Source organism: Microtus pennsylvanicus, chromosome 21 (genome assembly GCF_037038515.1).
Source record: "Microtus pennsylvanicus isolate mMicPen1 chromosome 21, mMicPen1.hap1, whole genome shotgun sequence".
Taxonomy (NCBI): domain Eukaryota; kingdom Metazoa; phylum Chordata; class Mammalia; order Rodentia; family Cricetidae; genus Microtus; species Microtus pennsylvanicus.
Window position 1 is genome coordinate 11,994,947 of NC_134599.1, and position 23,486 is coordinate 12,018,432.

The 23,486-nt window shown below is 45.8% G+C and overlaps 1 protein-coding gene across 1 annotated transcript in view; it reads left to right on the plus strand.

Annotated features, from left to right (window-relative positions):
* Positions 1-5,741: 5,741 nt before the first annotated feature.
* Chn2 (chimerin 2) overlaps positions 5,742-23,486 on the plus strand; it is a 279,371-nt gene continuing 261,626 nt past the window's right edge. The window contains exon 1 of the mRNA XM_075955097.1: positions 5,742-6,202. Within this exon, the coding sequence (XP_075811212.1) occupies positions 6,154-6,202 (49 nt within the window). The 5' untranslated portion in view covers positions 5,742-6,153. The remainder of the gene's footprint in view (positions 6,203-23,486) is intronic.

Here is a 23,486-nt window from a genome sequence, read left to right on the forward strand (position 1 = left end):
TCTTTCTGGCTGGTGGGTCTCCACAGAAGGAGTAGAGGTATAAAAGGTTGCCGGACAAACTAAAGGTTGCTGTTCTTCCACCTGAAAAGAAGCCTCCGTATCTCAATCCTGACCCCCCCCCCCCCCCCCCCGCCAGTCTTGGCTATCCAGGCTGTGCTGGCTCCAGCACCTGTGGGATCTCTAACATGTATGTAGCCTATGACCAATAGAAATATTGCTATGTGGCACATGTTTTTGTCTGCACAGTATTTATTTTATTCTCTGGGCTAATAAGCCCCAACTGTGGCCAAGAAAATATCAATTACCTAGAAAATAGCATTTGACACCTGATTACAGAGATTTTGCTAAATAATAAAAAAAAAAGCCAACTTTTCAGCTGAAAGACATCTTTCACTGACATGGATGACTTTTTTGAATTCCCATACAGATCGCTCTGTAGTTAAAACAGATTTCAGTTGATGCATGAGGATCTCAGAAAGCAGTATTGGGCCTTGTACTGTGGAGCCCCAAGGCAAGGATATGGTTTTCTTCATGTTTATTCCCTGGGTCTAATATGCCCCCCTCCACACAGTGAGTGCTTAATAAGCTTCCTGGGTGAATTACATAATGCACAAACAGATAAACAGGTAGCAGAGACGGGCCCCTTCTTTAGAGACGCAAATTCTGACAGAAAAGGCAAAAGGAGCCAGAGGTACCCCTCAGAGGACACAAAAACCAAAGTCAGTCCGCACTTGGCCCAGAGGAGGCTTAGCGCTTTCTTGCTTCACGTGAGAGTTCTCTGAGGACAAGGAGGGCAGAGAGTTTGATGATTCTAAGTGCTGGGGAAACAAAGCCACGATGAGCCATGTGCCGATTAATTACTTCTCTGTCTCAGCTTAAAGAGAGGGTAGCTAATGAATACGTGTGTGTGTGTGTGTGTGTGTGTGTGTGTGTGTGTGTGTGTGTGTGTGTGTGTGTGTTGCTCACTGGTAAAGTGGTAATACTGGATTGTGGAGACATTTCCTCCTCGCCAAGTTTCCAGGGACATCTGTGCTTGTAGTGTGCGGATCTCCACTAGGGGTCTCCAGCAGCTGGCGATTCGCAGCAGCAATTGGGTTTGCAGGAGGCCTCTCTTTGTCTACACCCCAGGTGTGTACTCCTCTTTGTTCCCTGGCTGGGCTGCTACCTGCCCTGGGAGCCAGCTGGGTGCTCACAGATACCCTGTAAGGCCACCTAGGACTGTCAGCGTCTGCCTCCAGTTCGCTTGCTTCCTGCTCTCTAAGAAGAGCCAGTGTTTTGTAAGGAAATAGGGCTTGAACTTAAAAGGGAAATAGTTCTTCCAGCGATGATGTTGATGATGAGGAATTGATGGCAAAGGGGCCACTTCAGGCCAGAGTAATTTGCCATAAAATATTTAAAAGCTGCCTGACGAACAGCCCCACAATTCTCCCATGAACATCGACCACTGGATTAATCTTGAAAGTGAGGAATATTTCATTCTGTGTTTAGCACAGGGAAAAGGAATGACCTTCTCTGAGAAACACCCCAAAGGATTGCTGAGGGCAGCTCCGCACATTGGGACATTCACCCTGCGGTATGTTCTGTCTGGCTTCAAACTTCAAAGGAACGCTAAAATAAAATAACAGATTACAGCAACGCGAGAGTACCCTGTAAACAATAAAATACAGGAGTGGTACCAGTCCTTGCCGACGGAGAAACAGGGCAAGGACTGAAAACATTTGCGTCATTAGATGTGATTCTTTTGTTTTCACCGTTTTGGTTTGTCTCGTTCGAGTCTCGAGTGTCTTTCCATGCCTGTCCACTGTCCTGTGGGCCCCAGAAGTGTTACTCATCGCTCAGTGGTCACGGCCAGACAGGCAAACAGTCATTCAATTCATTGCTCATGTTTTCAGAAGCTCTCTCTTGATAACCTACTGTGTGCATGGCCATGGTAAATCACACAAAGGCTGGACCGGTAACATCCTACCTCTTTCCCCACCCCTTCCAAAAACCTTTGAGTGACCAGGGAGAGAAAACTGTCCCCACACCCAGCATTACCAATGAGACAAGGTGGAACTGCGATCTGCCCATAGGGAGGTGTGGTAGAGTGAGGAGCATTCCACAGAAGAGATGGCTGGGAAATGAGAAGATTCTCTGGACAAAGTGCACTCTGGGTGAACTTTCACCACAGCTCCAGTGGACAACAGGGAGGACCTGGACAGAGACTAGTGCTGTAGCTCCAAGGTACAGAGGGCACGGCGAGAAAAGGTCACAGCTGGGATGGAGTCAACAGGAAGTGAGCAGGAAGGTTTTAAGGTAGGGGCCTGTCCGGTTGCCCAGGTTTGACACGTGGTATTGTAGGCAGCAGGGGAGGTTGTTGCATGAATTTCTTATTTGGTGATAAAATCTGTAATAAGTATATAATCATAGCTGGGGGCTATTAAGATAGCTCAGTGGGTAAGGACATTTGTCTTCAAGCGTGAGGACTGGGATCTGAGTTCAGTTCCTGGATGTACATGGTAGAAGGAGAATACTTAACTTCTGCAAGCTGTCCTCGTGTGCAAGCATTACGTGGGATACATACACACATGCACACATACATACACATACATGCACATGCAGATAAACATGCATACACACATACAGACCTATACACCAGATAAATATAAATAATCCCAAAGAAAGTAGGGGCGTGTTAAGTTAGAGCAAAACGGCAATTTTAAGTTCTCTGTCAGACCACATAGACAAACCGTCCTTCTCCATGGATCTTTTACCATCTGGAAAAAGATGCAGTATTTAAGAAAATTATACCAGATTACATTAGAATTTAACCAATCTCCGATCTTCATAGCATCAATATTCTCATTTCATTGGCAACCAGGCGTTTGTAGCGCCATTCAGAAGTGAATAAAAGGCATGAATGAAGGTTTTATTGTTTCACTTGGGGACATGTGTCAGAAGGCCCACCAGTGGTCCCTGCAGCTACTGACAAAGACAGCACTTTGCTTCGGCTCCTGCTTGTTAATTTATGGCATGAACCATCTAGTAGAGAGCCCTAAGCCCCTTGGCCTTTGACCTGGAGAAAGTGAATCTTGATCAGGAGCAGCTAAGCCTGCTGAGTTTCCTCTGCTGGTTATGCATCCGCAGCCCCAAGGACCCATCAGCTTTCACTGTCAATCCAGAAACTGGTACTTTGTTTGCTCTTCTAAAGAACAGGCTCTGGGCTTACCATCCACCTCCTACCACAGTGGGGCCTTGCTTAAGAATCTCCATCTTCTACTTTTGTGCCGCACAGGGTCACCTGTGGTGCCTTCCTGGAGAGAACCCCTCCAACCCTTCATTTATTTGGAGTAATAAAAATAATCTGTTCATTGGGCCATACTTTGATTTCTTAAAAAAATATTCATTTATTATTTTCCCTCTATGTGGGTTTTGTCTGCGTGTTTGCATGTGTACCATGTGGGTTGCTGGTACCCAAAGAAGTCAGAAGAGGGTGCTGGAACACCTAAAGCTGGAGTTAAGGGTGTTTGTGAACCACCATGTGGGTGTTAGAACCGGAACCTAGGTCCTCCAGAAGAGCAACAGGTGCTCATAATACTGAGGCAACTCTCCACCTTCCCCCTATTGTTCTTATTACTAACGTTCTGTGAAGGCACATATTACAATCTGCACAAATAGAACCAGACAGGTTCTGAGATTTACATTGAATAATGAAGTCCACCACTTACTGCTCAATTTGGAACAGAAAACAATGCTCAATTTGGAACATAAGGCCACAAATGAAACATTTCCTCAGTAAATAAGCCACCACTGGTTAGTTATCTTCAGGAGAGAAAGCAAACGTTGTTCAAACCATTGATTCCACATTTCAGGTGAACAACTTACAACCGCTTCTGGAATACAGTCTTTAGGCCTGGTACAATATGGCTTCAAACTGAGTATCTTTTTTTACGCTTAACAACACTCCGTATTATCAGTAATAGAAATGGAGAAACAGCCTGAATCCAGACATTTGCTGACATCCTAGATGAACAGGTGACAGAACTGAAGTTAGAACACAGATTCTGGTTTTCTTCAAAGCCCAGGTAGTAACGATCCTGTGGCCATGTTCATCATCTAAAGATCTGGAGGACTTTGTAAATTACTAGCCCAACAACTAAATGTCATGTTGTGTCTTGAACTCTGGGTGTCTGAGAAGTTCCAGTCTCAAGGAGGTCAAGATTATGTTGGGCAGCTGTATGTCCCCATAGGACTCCAGATGAGGTCACACCAAGTTTGCATTGCTCTCCAAAAGCGGGTGGGAATGGTCAGACGTGGCAGCATTGAGATCCAGTTTCCCTAGGCAGATCTGTCTTAAGAGCCCTGTAAATGTAGGCCACTGGGGTGCAGATCAGTGTGGCTGAAGAGGCCTCCCCCCAGGCTACAGCCCTTTAGCAAGTCCTTTCTTTTTCCCTAAACAAATCAACAAACAACCACGGGTGGGGACACTTGTTGGGGCAGTCACACTGGGATGGCATCCTGGAGGGGAAATTTTAAACATACTTTAAATCAGGTAGAAAATGTGGCGCGAGCGAGTATTGGGATCATTTAGCATTTATTATTCACTGTATATGAGGTCCACTGCGGATGTGGAGGCCCCCAGGACCCGGCTGCTGTTTCTGAGTCATTCCTGATAATTTTCAAATGGACTATGTCCTTTTAGTCATGTTTTTGCAAAACCGTGCTGCTCCCAATGCGAACACCTTTCCGTTTTGCTTCATAATGAGAGTACTTTCATTCCTTTAATGTTTGCTTTTTTTCCTTTGATCTGACAATTTCTGTTCAAATTTCACAGTTTTCTGTAGCTTCAGGATTGAAAGAACCGATTACCCTGCTGGGAGCGTGAAAAGGATTTTAAAAAAATATATCTGCATGACATTTCCTCCCAGTGAAATTAATTTAGGTTTAAATACAGGAGGATGGCGCACACCTGCTCCAGTCTGTCTCGCACACACCTAGGCAGTTCTTTATCCTGAAAGGATACAGTTGCACCCGCTGCAACCTGAGGTTTTGTGAGGATCCTTTCGACAGGCAGGGGACCTCTTTCTTTGTTTAAGTCTGATGCTACCTTTGGGATATCTCTATTTCTTTGAAGACCCGTCTCAGAAGCCCAGTGGACTTTCTGGGCACGGTCCCTGCCAGTGGCTGGGGGACTTCAGTGTAGCCAGATGGGCTTCCTGGGTGCTTTAGGGGATGCTACTTTGGCAGGGCAGGAACCTTTGGCTCTTGAGCAACAAAGGGCAAATTGGAGGTTGGTGGAAGGGGCACTCCCTAGCCTTGGTGGCATCCTGGCCTGCTTCTGCCCAGCACCTAGTCCTCAGTGACTCCGCCTTCGCTTTCTGGGTTCCCCACCCCCGCTGTGCGGCTGCTCTAGAGCTTGGAGCTTGCTGCGAGTCCCACTACCTTCCTTCTAAGACCCCTCCATATCCCCTTCTAACTCGGGAAGCAGCGCTGTACACTGCTGCTCGGCCCGCCTTGCGTCCCTGGCGGCGTGCCCAGCACCTCGGGGCAAGCTCCCAATCCAGTCTGGTCCCCACCCCGTGGTCCTCATCCTCCCCCAGCATCCAGGGGCTCAGGAGCTGTCAAGCCCGCGGAGCCAATTCAGCCCGGAGCGCCGGCGTTCCTCTCCTTCCTTTGTGTGCGCGCGCGAGCCGAGTTGGGGCGGAGGGAGAAGGGGGGAGGTCGCTGTCTATCTGTCTCCCCCGCCTTTGCCCGGGCCGCTCGAAGTGCAGCGGCGGCGGGATCCCGAGAGCCGGTGCGGGGAACCGCGGGACGCTCAGGTTCCAGCCGCGCGCAGGGAGCGGGCCCGCGGCGGGGAAGGCGGGGACGGTGAGAGCGGTGGTCCCATCCTCCCACCCAGCCGCCTCGGCCTCGCTGCGCCCCTGCCACTCCGACGCCCGCAGCGGAGCGCGCCCAGGCGCCGAGAGGGACGGCGAGCACGAATAAATAGCGGCGGCGGCAGCGCGTCATCTGGCGGAGCAGGAAGTGCAGGCAGAGTCCGGAGGCCGGTGCTTCCCGCGCGTCCCCAGGACTTTGCCATGGGCTGGGGGCCGCGCGGGCTGCGAGCAGCCAGCCAAGGGCAGCGGCGACGCCGCCCGCACTGGGACTGAGCGAGCAGTGACGCGCGGCGCCGAGATGGCAGCGTCCAGCAACTCCAGTCTGTCCGGTTCCTCCGTGTCCTCCGGTGAGTTTCAGCGCGCGGTCGCCCGTGCGGGGATGGAGAGTCTACCTGTGGCCGTCCCGCCTGCTCCAGGAGAGCGGCACGGGACAAGGGCGTCCCGCGGGACACTTGTTAGGGTGACCGGCATCCTGGTGCCCCAGCACCTCCGCGCCTGACCTGTGACAGGGCAGAGGTGGGACGCACTGGCGTCCTAGGCGTGCGGTCCAGGCAGTCTGGGGCTCCCGGAGAGCGAAAGCAGCAAGGCAGCCTCGCACTTTCTGCACAGCTGGAGCAGGGGCAGGCGGCGTGAGGAAGGTGAGGGCGAAGCTAGGGCGCCCGAACTGCCTTCCTGCCTGCTACCATTGATACCCAGCGCCAAGGCAGAAGGGTGCAAACCCTTGCTCCTTGCAGACTCGGATTTCTTTGTTTGTTTCAGAAATTAGCTCCTTGGAGACACTCGCTTGGGGCAAGGGGTTGAGACAGCAGCCAGCAGAATGTGTCTTGCTCTTCTGACTGAAGTAGATTGTGGAATGGAGGTTGAGCCCAGCCTATCGGACTCTTGGCATATTTACTGTGTGTGTGTGTGTGTGTGTGTGTGAGAGAGAGAGAGAGAGAGAGAGAGAGAGAGACAGAGAGAAGGAGAGAGAATGTGTGTGTGGGGGCTCTAGACATGTTCTTATAGTACTCTATAATTTTACTTTCAGGGCTTCTGATTATTTTCCGTGTTAAATGTGGTTGGGTGAAAGAAGGGCTTTCAGCTTTTGTATGGTTGATCAGCAGGTCTAATTGAAGAGAAAAAAAACTGATAATGAATGCGAAGGCATGAGTACCAAGGATGCAGTCCCACTGAACATGACAGGTTTCTAATCAGAATGATGCATTAGACTCAGCTCCATTGCCCTTTTGGTCATTGAAAACTTTAATAAGAACCCCTGAAGGGGTGGCTAGTAAGACATTCTGGATTACAGAATTCAAGGGTCAAGATGGTCTTGAAGTCTAGTGGGAATGCTCAGTGTATTAATATTGTACGGTGTCCTGTTGGGTTTCTTTTTATTTTTCTCCAAAGTTTAACCTCTGAGCAGAGGAGAGACCCAGCACTGGACAGGAAGGCAGGCATAAAGGGAACCATGACTATGAATGTGTAACTAATCAAATCCTAAACACGAGGTAGGACTGTGACCAAGTGCAGTTGTGATGTCTCAACAAGGTGTTCTCCAGAAAGGTATCCACTGTTTGTGTGTGTGTGAGTAGGGGGAGTTACGTTTAGTTGCAGGGAAATGACACTTCCGTTAATGATTGCTGACAGCTAATAAAAACAGCATTGTTAGGTGTCCCGTAGTTTGAGCTGCTGGCGGTAGCGGCCGGTGGGCAGAGCAGTCAGCTCCTATTAAGAGCAGCAACAAGTTGACCGCCTGTGGTTTTAATTCTGAGAACTCAGCAAATGCTACGGCTTATTTTTAGTACCCTCAAACCACTGCTGCTGCGTTTCAATTCATTTTGGTTGACTAACATTGAATTTAAAATGCAGAGCTGTTGGCTTCCTATTAGCACATGGTTCTCCCTCTCCAAAGACTGCCCAGTGGATGAACTGAGGGGGAAGGGGTAGCAAAGGGACACACTGGGAAGGACTAGGAGAAGTATCCTTGCAGGATACACTAGAGGCATGGATTATAGACGCCGTGGCAACTGAAATTTCAGCTCTTGGTACCGCGTAAGCAGTCTGATTGAACAATTCTAACTCAGCCCTGGAAAGACTCTGCTGCTTCGAGAAGCCTGGCTAAGCTTTAGAGGGTGGTAATTGTTGTGCAGAAAGGGCAGGCATACTCACCAGGGCTTTCTCTACTATCTTCTAGACCACTATTTTGAATCCTGTTGGAAACTGGGAAATTGCGTGAAATCAGAAATGCAAAAACGTGGACATGAATCTATTTCCTATTTCATGTAAATCAGCCTGACCTCTGGGCTTAGGCACCTTTGTTCACCAATTCATCAGACACTTTGTCTTGCAAAATATGGAATCATAGTTCTTTTTAAGCACACTTACCATTGCGTGGATAATGAATAATTCAGAGGACACAGGCAATTCACACCTGTGAGAGGTGTTGAGCAGGAAAGAATAGAGCCTGTTTCTCAGAGCAGCTGGGTTCTCTCAGGCAGAGGCCAGAGTCTGAAAAAGTAGGGCACTCCATAAACCCATTAGTCACCAATCTGAAGGGCCAACTGTGGGCCAGGCTTGAGCTTCAAGGCTTAGCAAGGGAGATAATTCTAGCTTTCTTTGTAGCTCCAAACTTCTGAGATCATTGTATTTGAATCCTGGCTCCACTGCTGACCAGTGAGGCATCTTGAGGTGGGTTACTTAATTCTTTCCTAGCCTCAATTTCCTCATTAAGTCAGTATGCTGAATCTAATGCATAAGAGTGCTTGATGTAGAGGTTGGAAAGATGGCTCAGTGGTTAAGAGAGATTGCTGTCCTTGTGAAGGATCTGAAAACTCACAGCAACCTGTTAACTCCAGGGGATCTGATGCCCTCTTCTAGACTCCACAGACATATCTACATATTTAAGGTATACACACACACACACACACACACACACACACACACACACACACCTTTTAAAAAAGAATGTTTGGTGCAAACAGATTATCTTCTTTGAGGAAGGAAATGAAGGCGCTCAATAATGGCTCCAACCATAGGTGCTGCATAAAATCTGTTTCTTCCTTCATACGCCAGATATGATCTTGAGACCGGACTCCATCAAAGAAACATTTATTGAGCATATTTCAGGTTTGAGACGTAGCTTTGAGTGTTTGCATTGAAAAGATGTCTCAAGAGTCCTCCTGAGATGGACGGCAACTCACAGCCTGTGTTCTAGAGTATTAACATCGCATGCTATAGAGAACTGTGCAGGGCAGGGAGTGATTGCTTCAGTCTGCAGTGGCCAGTGGAGGTGACACATTGGGCATTGATGGGTGAGCAGGGGCCGTACAGAATGCAGGCAGAGAGAGAGGCATCTCAGGAAGACAAAGATGGGAAACTCTGACTTTCCTTTGCATTTCGTGGAACATTGATCCTTTTCCCTGGTGGGTGGGGCACCTCCTGGAGGCTTTGATGGGATGATCCTGGAATCCTAGGATGAACTTGAACATCTGAGCCCTAGAAAAGGAACAGTTGATTTCTGCAAGGTGCCAATATGGTCTAACCCTGTCTCCAAGGAGCGGCTGAGAGGGGATGGAATGGTTTAACCCTGTCTCTGAAGAGCAGCTGAGTAGTGGAACGGGCTGGTGCCTGCTAGGAGGAGAACCACAGTGATTTCCGCTGCGTAAGCTCAAGGTTCTCTGACTTGAATAATCTCACTTGCTGTTGTTTAGCCATATCAGCCAAGTGTGTCTTTGTACCTGTTAGCAACTGACACATAACGGATGAAGCTATCAGGTTAGCATTAACTTAAAAACACATTTTCTGAGAACTCTTTGGAATTTTCTTCTGGAGGATTCAATTATGTGGAAAAGAAATTGGCATGCCTCTGTTTTGATGATGGCTGCTGGTAATTAAATTTCACAATCACCGAGATTGGCAGGAAGGTTTGATTCCTTTTATTATTTTAAGATATCCACAGATACAGAAATCAGTATCGTTAAGATTTTAATAGAGCCTGCGGTACTTGATTATATCCAGAAGTAAACTGGCTGATTTGACGAACAGTTTTCTTAGTAATCACGGGTGACATTTGCTTTTATGATTAAAATAAGAACTTTTCGCATATTAGTAATGTGATTGCCAAATGGATAATTTCACAATCAAGAAAAGAAAGAAAGCAGCTCATGCAATGCAGTAAACAAATGAGATATTTTCTAGTAACTGAACAAGTTAGAATATTAAATATTAAAGAAACCCCCTGGAAAAAAATTTAACATTTTGGAAAAATAAGCACATGGCATTATTTAAAAGGAAGTTGATCATTTTTACAAAAGGAAAAAAAAAGCAAAAATCAGCACAGTGTCCAGTCATCAAAACCTTCATTGAAATAACATTCTTGCACAGATTGAGATATTTATATGGATTTTACAGAACAGCAATGAGGATGGGGGGGGCTTAGTGCCGTTTTCTGCTATTACTCTGGTGACCATGGAAACAGTAAGCAGAGATGTTTCTTGTTACTGAGAGGGAATGCCCACTAACATACACAGAGTCTTCTATATCCTGAGATGCAGAGGGAAGGCCTGGACTTTGGTATGGCAGCCACTAACATATGTGTAGTTAAGAAGTGCATATATCTGGTATCTGCCAGGGAACCATGACAGAGGAAGCTGTGTGCGAAAGACCTTGCTTTGCTTTCAAATGATAGTGCTGGGAATTCAACATAATAATCTGTATTAGCGGAAAGGATTGGTTGTCTGTTGTATTTTAAACCACATGCACAAAAATTGGAGTTAAAAATCACAATAAAATAATAAAAAGTTACAAAACTAGGATTAACGCTGAGGTAGACTCTTCATTCTCTTGGGTGAGACACATCTGCTTCCCTGGTGGCTGTTTTATGTCAAACGGCATTTAGTAGCCTTTATGGCCCACTTGTAGTAACTCAGGTGAGCCCAATAGTTCAGTATCTGAGAGATTAATGACAGTCTTCTTAAACATATTTGTTATGGTTTTTATCTTAAGCCCAAAAGTCACATTTTGATGGGCTGGTCACCAGCCCTGATGCTGCTGGGAGATAGTGGCCCTACCGAGTGGAGGGTATGGCCCTCCCCCTCTGCCCACCAGGAGAAGAACAGATCTCCTCTGCCAGCCGTTCCCTGCCATGAAGTTCTGCACCACAACCGACCTCAAACCCGATCACAGGTTGAAGCCTCTGAGACCATGAGCCAAAATACACTTTGTTATTTTGTGTATCTCAAGTATTATGTCATCACAGCAGCAGATTGATATGAGGATAAGGAATTTCGGTTTTTGACGGGGACACACTGATTTGTATGATTTGTGAGGTGTGGGTTCCCCCACCTGGTGCTGTGAAGTGCACAGGTGACTCTGTCCTTTGGCTTTGGAGGGATGGAACCATCAGGTGTTTTCCTATGGCAGCCTGCGTATGCTTTAACTAGACAGTGTGTATTCTTAGTTGCTCCCCGAGGCTTGGCCTCTGCGCTGGCCTCCACTGACGTCCATCTGCTACCCAGCAGGGTCTCCTGTTCCTACACAGTGGTCACAGCAGCAGGGTGTTTAGTTGGAAAAGATGCACAGCGTTGTTCTGGCATGTTCAGGGAAAGGATTTCCTGCCAAAAGGTCAGTATTTCTGCCGAGATATTTATAAAGAAAAGAAAAAGCAAGTTGGTGAATGATAGATCTCGTTCACCTATCCGTCAGTGGTCAGTTGTCTCTGAGCGGTGTGTTTGCATTTCCTGGCTTCTGAAGTGTTATTTTAGTTTCAAAGGAAGCATTCTGCCTCTTTCCTTCCTTCTCTCCTTCTCTGCCTGCCTGTGTTCCTTCCTTCCTTTTCCTTCTTTTTCTACATGCTTGTCATATTTTTGTTTAAAAATATTTTCACAAACCTCACCTTCAATTTATTTTGCTGTCAACATTGTCTAAATCCTTTGGCATCTTCCTGTCTTTCCTTACATGGGCTGTGTGGGAGAAAAAGCTGGCTTTCTCTCTTTCCCATGGATCTGAATCAGAGTGGACACTTGTGCCTCGGTGCATGCCAGTCGGTGGAACGGAGCACAGTTGGGTGCCTCCAAGTTAGTAGCAGGAGTTTATTTATTCACCTTTGCCGTGGCGAGAGGAAACCAGCCTCTTTTTAAGATTGTACTGGCTCTATAGGCGGCCAGGTTTGCCAGGGATTTCTGTTCCTGTCCCTCAGGGTCTGAAACTGATGGCCTAGGATGTATCCATTGCTATGAGAGTACTTCCTGCTGGGGACTCGGGGAGAGCTGTCACCAGCTCCTTGTGCAAATACCCCACTTTCTTCCTCACAGTTAATCACCCAGCATAGTGGGCATTGATCTGTGAGTTTAGTCACATGGTCTGAATAAGTTGCAACATTGCCTTGTTTCAACAGGTAGGCCTGTCCATCACCCAGACTCACCCCTTTTGCAATAGTGTATCAGCAACATAAATTATTAATTTAAAACAACCTCTAATCCTCTTTTGTTCATTAATAAATACGAGCTTGACTGAACAAGTTCAGAGTCCAGTGGAGCTTGGAGCCTAGGGGTTGTTCAGTGGATACTGACCTCTGGTGCCTGTGAAGACCAAGGTCCAAAGAACTCTGGATGGTTTGCCCAGTGAGACTCAGCCAGGTCACAGCATGGCTGACTATTCTCCAGGACCCCAGTTCCCAAACACCAACTCACCATCCTTCCTCCTGACTCAGCCAAAGAATGGCACCGACCTTAGAGAATTTATTGCAGGCTCCTTTCCTGTCTGGCTTCACGGAGGATGTTCTGCTTATGTATGTATTGCTCCCAAAAAGAATATACACAGTGCGTTGTATTTTAAATGGGCCTTGGATGTCATGAGCACACAAAGACTGAAGTGCGTCCCACATGCTCCAACTCTGTATAACGCAGCTGTCAATCATAGTGGCCATTAGCCACAGGTGGCTATTATCCATTTCCATCTGACAAAATTTGATTCGTTAACGTCTGAGTGCTCAAAAACACACGTGACCCGTGGCTTCTCTATTGGACCACGGGATATTTCTATCATTGAGGAAAACATCCTTTGGATAATGTGGGTATACAAAGTTCGAAGACAGGGAGCTAAGTAAGACAGATGAGCAGCTGGAGGACAGACAATTCCATACACTTCTGTGTCCCTTTGAGTCTCCAGTTTATGTCTTCTGGTTGATTTTGCAAATCGGCTCATGCCGAACAACTCCCAAGCTCTACTGAACTCCAAACCTTCTCAGCTGAGTTCGTATTTATTAGTGGATGAAGAAGAATTAGACACTGGTTGTTTTAAAATAATAATTTATACTACTGATACAATATTGCAAAAAGAATGGTTTCCTCACAACTTTTAGGGGAACTGTGGAGTGATGGCTAAAATACAATGATAGAAAGAAAGAACTAAAATGTCAAGGAAACTCCTTTAGCCTTTAGTTCTGAGGTTTCATTTTTTTTTTTTTTAGAACTGTTGTTACCTTACTGGTAGCTTGATTTCTTTTTGAAAAAAATTTACAGTGAGTTTTAATTTTCATCCTCCAAGGAAAGAAATGCCTGTATCTAGAAAAGGTCTGGGTCTCTCAACTGTGTCTCTTCCAAAGCATCATAAAGACAATAGGAAAAATTGTAAACGTATGGACTGAGGTTACTGGCTTCAGATCTCAGTCATGTTATTTGAAAGCCTTTGGAGCAGCCTGTCTATCAGCAAGCAGTTTGTCTAGAACTGTTCTCCTCCAACACTACTAGGACAATGCAAATGAATCTTAAGCTCACGTTATTTGGAAGAAATGCCTACAGATGAGATACAGGAACGTGAGAGTTCCTACGGGAAGGAAGGTTTTCTCCTCAACTTCTGTTAGCACCTCCAGACACAGTAGAAGTAGAGAGGCAGACAGTGTCTTTAACAGTCAGTAAATGTCAGAAAGACCACTGGATTCAGAAACCAATGGCCTGGAGACCGTGGTGTTCGTAGCCTGTTCTTTCTCAACATGCGTTCAGACCATAGCTTTAGGGTCTAGGATTTGCAGAATTGCTGGGGTGGTAATCTTATGCAATCCTTACTCGTTGGAGGCCCAGGTCCTTGGTTTCACAGTGCCCACAGTTGATCTTTCCATGTGCCATAGTACTGACTGCTTCAAGGAAATGAAACCTGGAGCTTCATTATCGTTTCAGGTAGTACCATGCTAGCTGTGTAAAGTGCTTTTGCTTGAAATGGGTTTATTTCTAAAGAATAAACCCAAGAGACCGTGTGGGGATTAAGAAATAAGAAACAAGAACCTGGCTTCGGGAGTCAGTCTCTTGCTGCCTCTCTCAGCATGCAGGAGTTGCAGATTTACCCATAAGGCTCTCGTTCTCAGACCTAGATCGGCCCCGATCAATATGGCAGCCTCGTGTGGCCAAGGGTCGTTGAATGATGGCCAGTCTCTGAATTATTGATGACTAAAAACATCTTAGGGAGGAAAGGGTTTATTTCGTTTTACAACTTTCAGGTCACTATCACTGAAGGAAGTCAGGGCAGGAACTGAAGGTGGGAACCTGGACGCAGGAGCCGAAGCAGAAGCAGTGGAGAAGTGCTGCCTCCTGGCTGGCTCAACCTGCTTTCTTAGAAAAGAAGGATCACCTGCCCAGGGTTAGGACCACTCCTAGTGAGCTGGGCCCTCCCATGTCGATCATTAATCAAGAAAATGCCTCATCCACCTGCCTTACAAGCCGATCTTTTTTTATTTTTTATTGAAAACATTTTTATACAATATAGTTTGATCATTTCCCCTCCCCATCGCAACTTTTCCCAACCACCCACTCAACTTTATGTTCTCTCAAAATAAATAAAACAAAACCAAGAAACAATGACAACACCAAACCTCACAAAAGTGAAAATCAGAATAGACAAACAAAGTAGAAAAGTGCCAAAACAAACTAAAATGAAACAAAGAGTCCACAAAACCATCATTGGGCTCATCTTGCATTGGCCAGCTACTACTGGGCATTGGGCCTGCCCTGGAGTGTGGTTGGTTTCCCAGTGACAGGCCGCTGGAGGAAAAGAAGTTTCCCCTTGCCAGTGGTGTCAGTTGCAGATGGCTTTTTGGTTAGGGATAGGATCCCATGTCCTCTTTCTTCTCCCAGTGCTGGGACCCATCAGGCTAGAACCAGTGCAGGACCTGTATATGCTGCCAGTCTTTGTGAGTTCATATGTATGTCCGTCCTATTGTGTCCAGAGGGCACCGTTCCTACAGGCCGGTCTTATGGAGTTGTTTTCTCATCTGAGAATTCCTCTTCCCAAATGTCTCTAGCTTGTGTCAAATTAACATAAAACTGACCAACACACATTTAAAGACGATATAGCAGAAACAAATGAAAATTATTATCGCATTAACCTTTAAAAATTCTAAATAGATATTGAAAATATAATACTTAGATTAAATAAAATCACTTTAAAATTAAATTCACTTGAATTTTAAATGTTAGTGTGATTCCTAGTGCATTTAATATTGTATGTGTGGCTCACAATATCTCTGCAGCAGACAAAACTGGTCTGGGTGGCTCCAGTGGGCAATCTTGCTCCAGCCTTTGTCACCATGACTGCCAAGTACAAGCTGCTGAAGCACACCCAGTGTCTCTCCCGGTATGCTTTCCAGAAAGTGACCCTCTGTCCATTCAAACAGCTGAGTCCGGTTTCCCAGGTCGTGATTTTAGTCCCAGACTTAGAAATGTCATTAGTTGTTCTTGAATCTGTACAGGGGTTTGGGACTGGAGTGCCATACAGAGAGCGGGTTGGGGCATTCGTCAGATTCTTGCATAGAAGGGTTTTGCGTTCTTATTGTTTTGTTTTAGAGCCACTCAAATCCCAGATTTTGCATACCTGTATTTAGATTTGTGTACACACGTCCTTTCAAAGAAAGTCTGCAGTACTCTCAAGTTGGAAGAGAGACTGATGAGACAAGGGGCCCATCTCCCTCTGCCTGTGTGCAAGATGCTCCTCTGATAGTGTCTGGACTGAGGCATCCTGCTGCCAGTCCGTATATGTACAACCACATACACACATGCACACACGCACACGCACACATGCGCACACACGTGCATATATCTGTGTGTCTGTGTCTGCATGGAGAGTGGAAGTAGATCAGTTTTCAAACAAAAGTTGTTTCTAACCAAATTTATATTGCATATAAGTTAATACCAAAGGAAATGAAAAGTCAAGCCTGGCATTACTTTTGGTAATGAAAGAATTCACTTGGGATTATGCTAATGATGTGTAGATATTATTACACATAATACCACTGCCTAATATTGATTTAGGTTGCTCATTCAAATTCACTTTATTATACAAAAATTAGCCTTCTTTTTTTTTTTTTACATTGCTTGCCCCCACGGATAGCATTGGGAACATTAAAGCGTGTTTATTATTTGCTGGTTTTCATATGCAGAGGGCACTGTGGTGTCTTCTACAGCGTGTGCCCTTTGATTTGTGACTTCTCGTTGGGGCCCCCTTTGGCTTAAAGTCATGACACTTTCTACCAACTCCCTCATGATCAATTTCTTGGGTTAAAGGTACTCTGTGACCGAGGAAGTTCATTTTCTCTGTGACATTACTATGCCCTAGGGCTGAACTTTGGCCACCCAAGGGCCCTGTGCTCATTTGCCAAACTAACCCACATATCTCCCTCTTTTTCCCCAGTATAAATTCTTTCTTTGAGGAAAAATCAACTGACAAGGGTTTTGTAAACTGCGCTGACATAGCTAATGTCAGGTTATGGCTAGGTACAACCGTAGCAGATGCCAGGCAGGTAAACATGCAGGGTATCATGAAGTCTGAAAGTCACTTGGCCTAAGAACCTGCTGGTTGCTGTAGTCTGTATTTAGCTTTGCATTGTACTTACTACACTAGCATAGTGTTTGGTAAAACTCACAGCAACCTTTCTGGGAGGAGATGCCTTGCAGCACCTCCCTTTCATGAATAGCCGAGTCATTCAGAGGTTCCTGGAGCCTCCATCTGGAGTTTGAGCTATGCATCTTCCCAATAATGAATGCCATCTATTTTGAGTGGATCCCTGTTCTCTCCTATGCAGAGACCTGTTTCTAGCATCCAGTTCTTGGGGTCTGTAAACAGAGGCGGGTGCATTTGACCTCTACACCTTTGACGAGGTACTGCCAGCAGCCGTGGGCTCTGTTAACCTGGACTGCTCTGAGTTTCTAGTGTCTTGTCTGTAAAATGGGCTAATAAGACTGTGGGGACTGAACCTGTAAGTGTCTGTGCAAGAGACTGGGAAATTCATGGGGAAAAACATTAAAATCTCTGCTTTCAAGATACTTACATTCTAGAAAGGGGCTTTGTGAGTTCCCTTCCTGAGTAAGGTGTGATAACTCAGCTCACGATCTGCTGTCTGTATGCGCTTTGCTTAAGATGTTGAGCTCTTCTTCAACATCCTCTTAAACCCTTGGCATATAATGGAACCAAGTCAGCCCATGTGTACCCCACATTGCCAATGCCACTTTAAATTAGCGCTGACAGTTCTACGGACTGCCATTGTTGATACTTTTCTTACCCAGAGGCCTAGCTCCTTAAGTTAACTACAGTGTAATACGCAGTCAGAATCTCCTCACCTAGCTATGGCTTGCATCCACATAAGCACACACAGCAAATGTAAACTATTGTAAGTTGTGAAAGCACGGAACACATCTGATCTACTGAGCATTGGGACTTAGCTGCACAGAATACTGTAATTTTGGCTGCTGCCCTGGATTCCACCCTGCCATCACCAGCCTGATGAGGGGTTGTGGCTTGTTGCCCAATGTTAAAGGAGAAAATCTACTTCACAGGAAAATATCAAAGTTGGAGGTATGGTCTACTGAAGGGGACATCAGGTTTGCATCATCATGAAGTCCAACACTTGTCCCTAGACAGCTGTCTACATATGCAAAAGAAGTTTTATCAGTAGACCTGGATGTTGAGAATGATCCAGCACAATGACTGGGAAGCCATCACACAACTTAGGAGCATTGTCTCTCTTCAGTCTTCCCTGGATTCTCCTTCCTTTCTCTGTCTTCTCCCAGTCCCTCCTGATTAAGTCCACTACTCTATTTAATAGTTTGTTTTTGTAAGTACTAAAGCAGAAGTCTTGAGTAGTGTCCTCCATGCAGTGGGCACTCAGTAACTAGATGTGAGGAACAGGAATATCCATATGTGTGACACTCTGTCGCAGGGGTGCTGCGTTCCACTTGTGTGAGGACGAGCTGCCCGTTCCCATCAACTCCTGCTTCAGGGGTTTTCAGAAAGGTAGTTTTCTTTAAATTCACAACATTCAAATAGAACTCGTAATATACAGAGTAGTTCTTTGTGTCAATAGACTTCCGACAAAAATCAAACTGCCTTTTCTGAACCAGGACTTGAGTTCACAAGCCCCCAGCAGAAGTAAACAGTGGACCCTTAGGAAATGTAAATACAGGTTCAGGAAATGTCAACACAGTGCTGCAATTTACCTGCTACAAGATGAGCCTGTGAAACGCTGTGGCACGTGAATGAAGCTATTCATAGAAGACTGCGGTGTTTGATATCACTGATAGGAGACATCTAGGAGAGACAAATCATAGACTCAGAAGTGGATTCTGTGTTCCTGAGGGATGGGAGGGTTGGAGATGAAAGCGAACCACTGCTAATAGATCGGAGCTGTCTTTTGGGATGCTGAAATTATTTAAATTAGATTGTAGTAATGGTTGCTGATATCTGTGAATACAGGAAAAGTCATTAAAATTTGTATTTTCTAGCAGATGAATTATGTGGTACCTGTTAATTGTATCCCATTAAAGCTATTGCTTTTTTAAATGCCAAAAATTAATATAATAAAAATGAGGGCCAGACATGGTGGCACATGCCTTTAATCCAGTACCTGGGAATCACAGCCTGGTACATCTTTGTGAGTACAAGACCAGCCTGGCTTACAAAGAAGTTCCAGGTCAGCCAGAGACATAGTGAGAATATATCTCAACAAAACAAAATAACAACAACAATAAACCCAAACTAAAACAACAGCAACGAAACAAGAAAGCAAAATGTTCACAAGGTAAAGCTGTAGAAAAAAGATCTACAGGACAAATCCATTCGGACAGGACACTAGTTATCACATGGGAGGCATTTAAGCCCACAGCATTGATCACTTGCATGTCACACGGTGAGGCTTCTTCCTTCCTCTCTCCCTCATTCCTTTCTTCCCTTTCCTGGTGGTACTGAGATTGGGCTTGGGGCCTCCTACATCCTAGGCGTACACTCTACCACTGATCAGCATCTCCAGACCATATTTTAACTTTTATTTTGAGATTCTGTCTCCCTGAGTTACTCAGATGGATCATGAGCTTGCAATCCTTCTGTCTCACTCTCCTGAAGAGCCGAAATTATGAACTACAGACCTGTCTGGGGCCTTATCTCTCATTTATTTCCATATCCATCTTTATTCCACCACCAATGGCTCACTCTCTTCTCTTCCTCTGTCCCCTAACAACAGGGGCATTCTCCCTCCCACAGAAGAATGGGACAACAGCAGGTCTTTCCCCAATGTTGGACAAGCAATTAGCATGTTTTTCATGACTAGTTAATTAGATTTTCTTAGCTTTTCGAACTCTGGGCACGACTGTTCTAGCCTCAGAGTAGTATGTGAGTCTTTGGGAGCTGAGTGTCTCCTCTGTACCTTGGGTAGCCTGGTCAGCTACAGTGGCAAATACAGCTGTGTACCTGCTGCTGCCCCCTCCAAGGCTGTCTGTGTAAGTATTCCGAAGCATCTCCTCTTGTCTGTGCAGATGTTCCTAAGGAGAGCTTCAGCCGTCTCTTTTGTTATTTCGCGTCAAAGGGCCAGCGGCACCCTTTGATCATGTAAGATCACAGTATTACACAATAAGTACTTTCTCAGAAAGACCAAAACCCAGCAGAGGAATGGCTTTCCCGGGTGTTCTGATAGTGTTGACTTTTATCCTGAAATAGTCGAGAAAAAAAAATGCGTTTGATCCAGTCACATCTGAAATATGAATCAGCACAAACAGGCACGTTTCAAGAGACACACAATTTATAGTCCTGGCTCCAACTAATGAACGTCTTCCAGGCACCGGCTGTGCTCCAGCACTGGCTTGCAGAGAAAGTTCTCCTCTTGCCCTTTGTGCGAAGCCTGTCAGCTGGGCAGAGTGATGGCTTGGGCCTGGAGCTAATGGAGGTGCAGGCTGGGGTGGCAGCGACGGTGTCCCTGTGACTTGAACATCTTTGTCAGTTCTTTTCCTAATGTCTCATCGGAGTGTTTTCTTGGCATCCAGAGAGGAAGTGAGAACGGGGTGGAGTGGGTCTGGGGCCTGTGTCCTCCCTGGGTGAAATCTCTCCGAATCCCCTGGGAGGACAGCAGTAGCAAGGGCTGTGCTCCCCACTGGCTTCTGCAGCTGCCCTGCGACCTCACCCCAGACATCCTCCCACTTCCTAATGTCACCTGTTGAGTTCTCTCTAACTAGAGAATCCTGGGACCCACGACCCACTCACCGCTGAAGCTTATCTCAGGAAAACATAAGGATGTGTAAGGTATGAACTGCTCTTCTTCCTGACCAGAATGCAAGAGTCCTTTGGGATAGAGAACCACACCTCCAATAGCTTGCAATCTCAGCTTTCAGCTTCTCTCTAATTCTCTCAGCTCTTCCTTCCTCACTGGTGAACTTTTTCCTTAGCTTCACTCTGGTGTTAAGGTAACAACAGTTTTGGAATCATATCTAGATAGTTTCCCCCCACTGGCTCTATGGAAAATAAGAAAACCTTCTCCATAAGCATGGGTATGTTGCAAGAGGGCTGTTTGTTCATTTTCAGCTGCTTAGGCCCAAAATAATCGCACAGAAACTATTATTTAAGTCACTGCTTGGCCATTTAGCTCTAGCTTCTTATTGACTAACTCTTACATATTAATTTAACCCATTTCTATTAATTTGTGTATCACCATGAGGCCATGGCTTACTGGGTCAAGTTCTGGCATCCGTCTCTGGCAGTGCTACATAGCTTTCTCTGACTCCGCCCTCTTTCTTCCAGCATTCAGTTTAGTTTTCCCCACCTACCTCTATTCCCTGTGCAGGCCCAAGACAGTTTCTTTATTCGTTAACCAATACAAGCAACACATAGACAGAAGGACGTCCCACACCACGGGTACCTGCAGCAAATGCTCACTTTCTTCATTAGCAAACTCATCACAGGCAAGGACATAGGATACCCATGATGGTCTTCATTCAGTTAAACGTCTTTCTGCAATGAAAATGGGCCAGCCTGTTCTGAAGACCCAGACAGAAGAGGCTTTTGTTAAGAAAGCCTTTGACAGACGTCTTAAAGACAGAGTTCTAAGGACTTCTCAGGGTCAGAGCAGAGAGCTTGTCATTGCTGAGCTGAGGTTGAAGCAGTTCCAGCCATCTCCCCTGTGTTAACATCACTGCCTGAGAAACTGCTTTGCTCTGTACAGCCTTCAGGAAATCTACACTTTTCACAGAAGCACTTCTCTTGTTAATACTTTGTGGCACATCGCTTTGCCCCTGGCTCTGGAAAACATAGACCTATTGGTGTGAAAAGTGGTCAGACCTTTACTTCTAATGAAAAATGGGACTGTGGGGGTTAAGGGTTTTGGTTCTTGACAGACCAGCACCCCCGGGTCTGACATAACTGGGACTGTATTATTAGAACGTCACGGGATAATAGTAGATGAGCCAACCTCTCCCGGTTGCTATGGCAGGGAATTTTTAAGGCTTTCATTTATGAGAAATAGTGATCATTAGCAGCTCTTTGTTTTTTTTTTAAATAGAGATTCTTGCAAAATTGCCGGGGCTCTCCTGGAAGAGGTGATTGGCATCTAGCTGCCAAAAGACTTTCAGGTGGCTTTTAAAACCATGAGACCAGGCAGGATGCTTGTGAGGAACCGTTCCTGTTTCTCATTTTTCAGGGCAGGCCAGGGTGAGTGAAGCTCCCTAGCTGGAAAGTCATATGACTCGAGTCTCCACTAGTTTTAGCTCAGCATTTACTTTTTGTGTACCCTGGGGCAAATGCCAGAGCCACTTTGTAACTTGCACGCTCGCTGGTAGAATGATTAGGTCAAGCCAGATCGTCTGAGAAGGTCTTGAAATTTTTATGATTTTCTGACTGCCTGTCTTCTTTTGCTAATCTGTGATGCTGCAGTGGCTGCTCCCGGGAACAACGTGGCTTCCACTCCCAGCCCTGCTGCCCCCCCGTGTTTTGAACAGCAGTTTTCAGAGGCAGCGCCCAGCCGGGAGATGTGAAGGTCTGAAGCGCTGTATGCTGCATTCGCCTCTCAATATTGAAGATCTCAGAGCCACCTGAGTGTACTCCAAGACATTGTCATACAAGCCTGTGTGACCAACAGCAACAGATGTGTTTTACATAATGGTCCGGTGCACAGTTGCTTGCACAAATGCACAGGTCTTCTAGGTGTTAGAGATACTACCGCTGTGGACCAAACAGGCAAACATGCTGGACCTCCTGCAGTTTTAAAGATAGATAGTAAACAGAAGAAATGACATAAGATATATATGCATCTGTATATAGCTATACTATATATAAGATAAATATATATGCATCTTTATATAACTGTACTATATATAAGATATGTATTATTAGAAGGTGGTAACTTCCATGGGGAAGGAACAAAAACAGAGAGGTAAATAGGGAAGACAAGAGGCAAGGGCTCTGAATTTTGAAATATGTGGTTGGGGGAGTCTTTTCTCAGAAGGTGGCATTTGAAGATGAGGAGACCATTGTTCAGACTGTGAAGCAAGAGCCATACCAAGCATGGAGCGGCAGGCACCGAGCCAATGGGAGAATGTACCTGAAGTGTCGCAGGAACAGAAACAATGCCAGTGATCTGGCGTGCAGGGTAATGGGACCAAGCAGGACAGAGACGAATCATAGCTGGTCTCATTGGGTCTTGCACTAATTTGGCTGCTACAATGAGTATGACAGTTCTAGAGAGGAGTGCCATGATTGGACTCAGGCAATAACAGACTAACAGAACATGCTATGAACACATACATACACATGTGTATGTCTACATGTAGTATTTGAGGGCGGCGGGGCTGTGTCCCCAACACCCCAGCCACCGGCCCGGCTCGGCTAGCTTATGCCCCGAAATAATTACACAGACACTGTATTCATTTAATCACTGCTTGGCCCTTGGCTCTAGCCCTTACTGGCTAATTCTGATATCCCAATCAACCCATCTCTAACAATGTGTGAGCACCGGTCTTACCGGGAAGATTCTAGCCTAAGTCCATCCTGGGTCGGAGCTTCATAGTGTGCATCTTCCCTGGAGCAGGTAGCATGGTGTCTCTCCTGCGTCTGCTCCGGAGAGGAGAGCTGTGGAGTCTGACCTCACTTCCTCTTCCTCCCAGCGTTCTGTTCTGTTTACTCCTCCCACCTATCTCCTAACCAATGAGATGGGCCAAAGCAGTTTCTTTTAATTTAACCAATGACCTTCCTCCATCATCTATACCCATGAAGACGGTCTTATAGTGCAAAATGTTCTGATTTTGTTTTCCTGTGTATTAGTGTTCCTTTAAAAACTAGTTGCTAGCTGCTGGGAAAGGAAGTAGCCTCTTGTAAGTCAACCACCATCAAGTGGAAGACCACACATCTGAG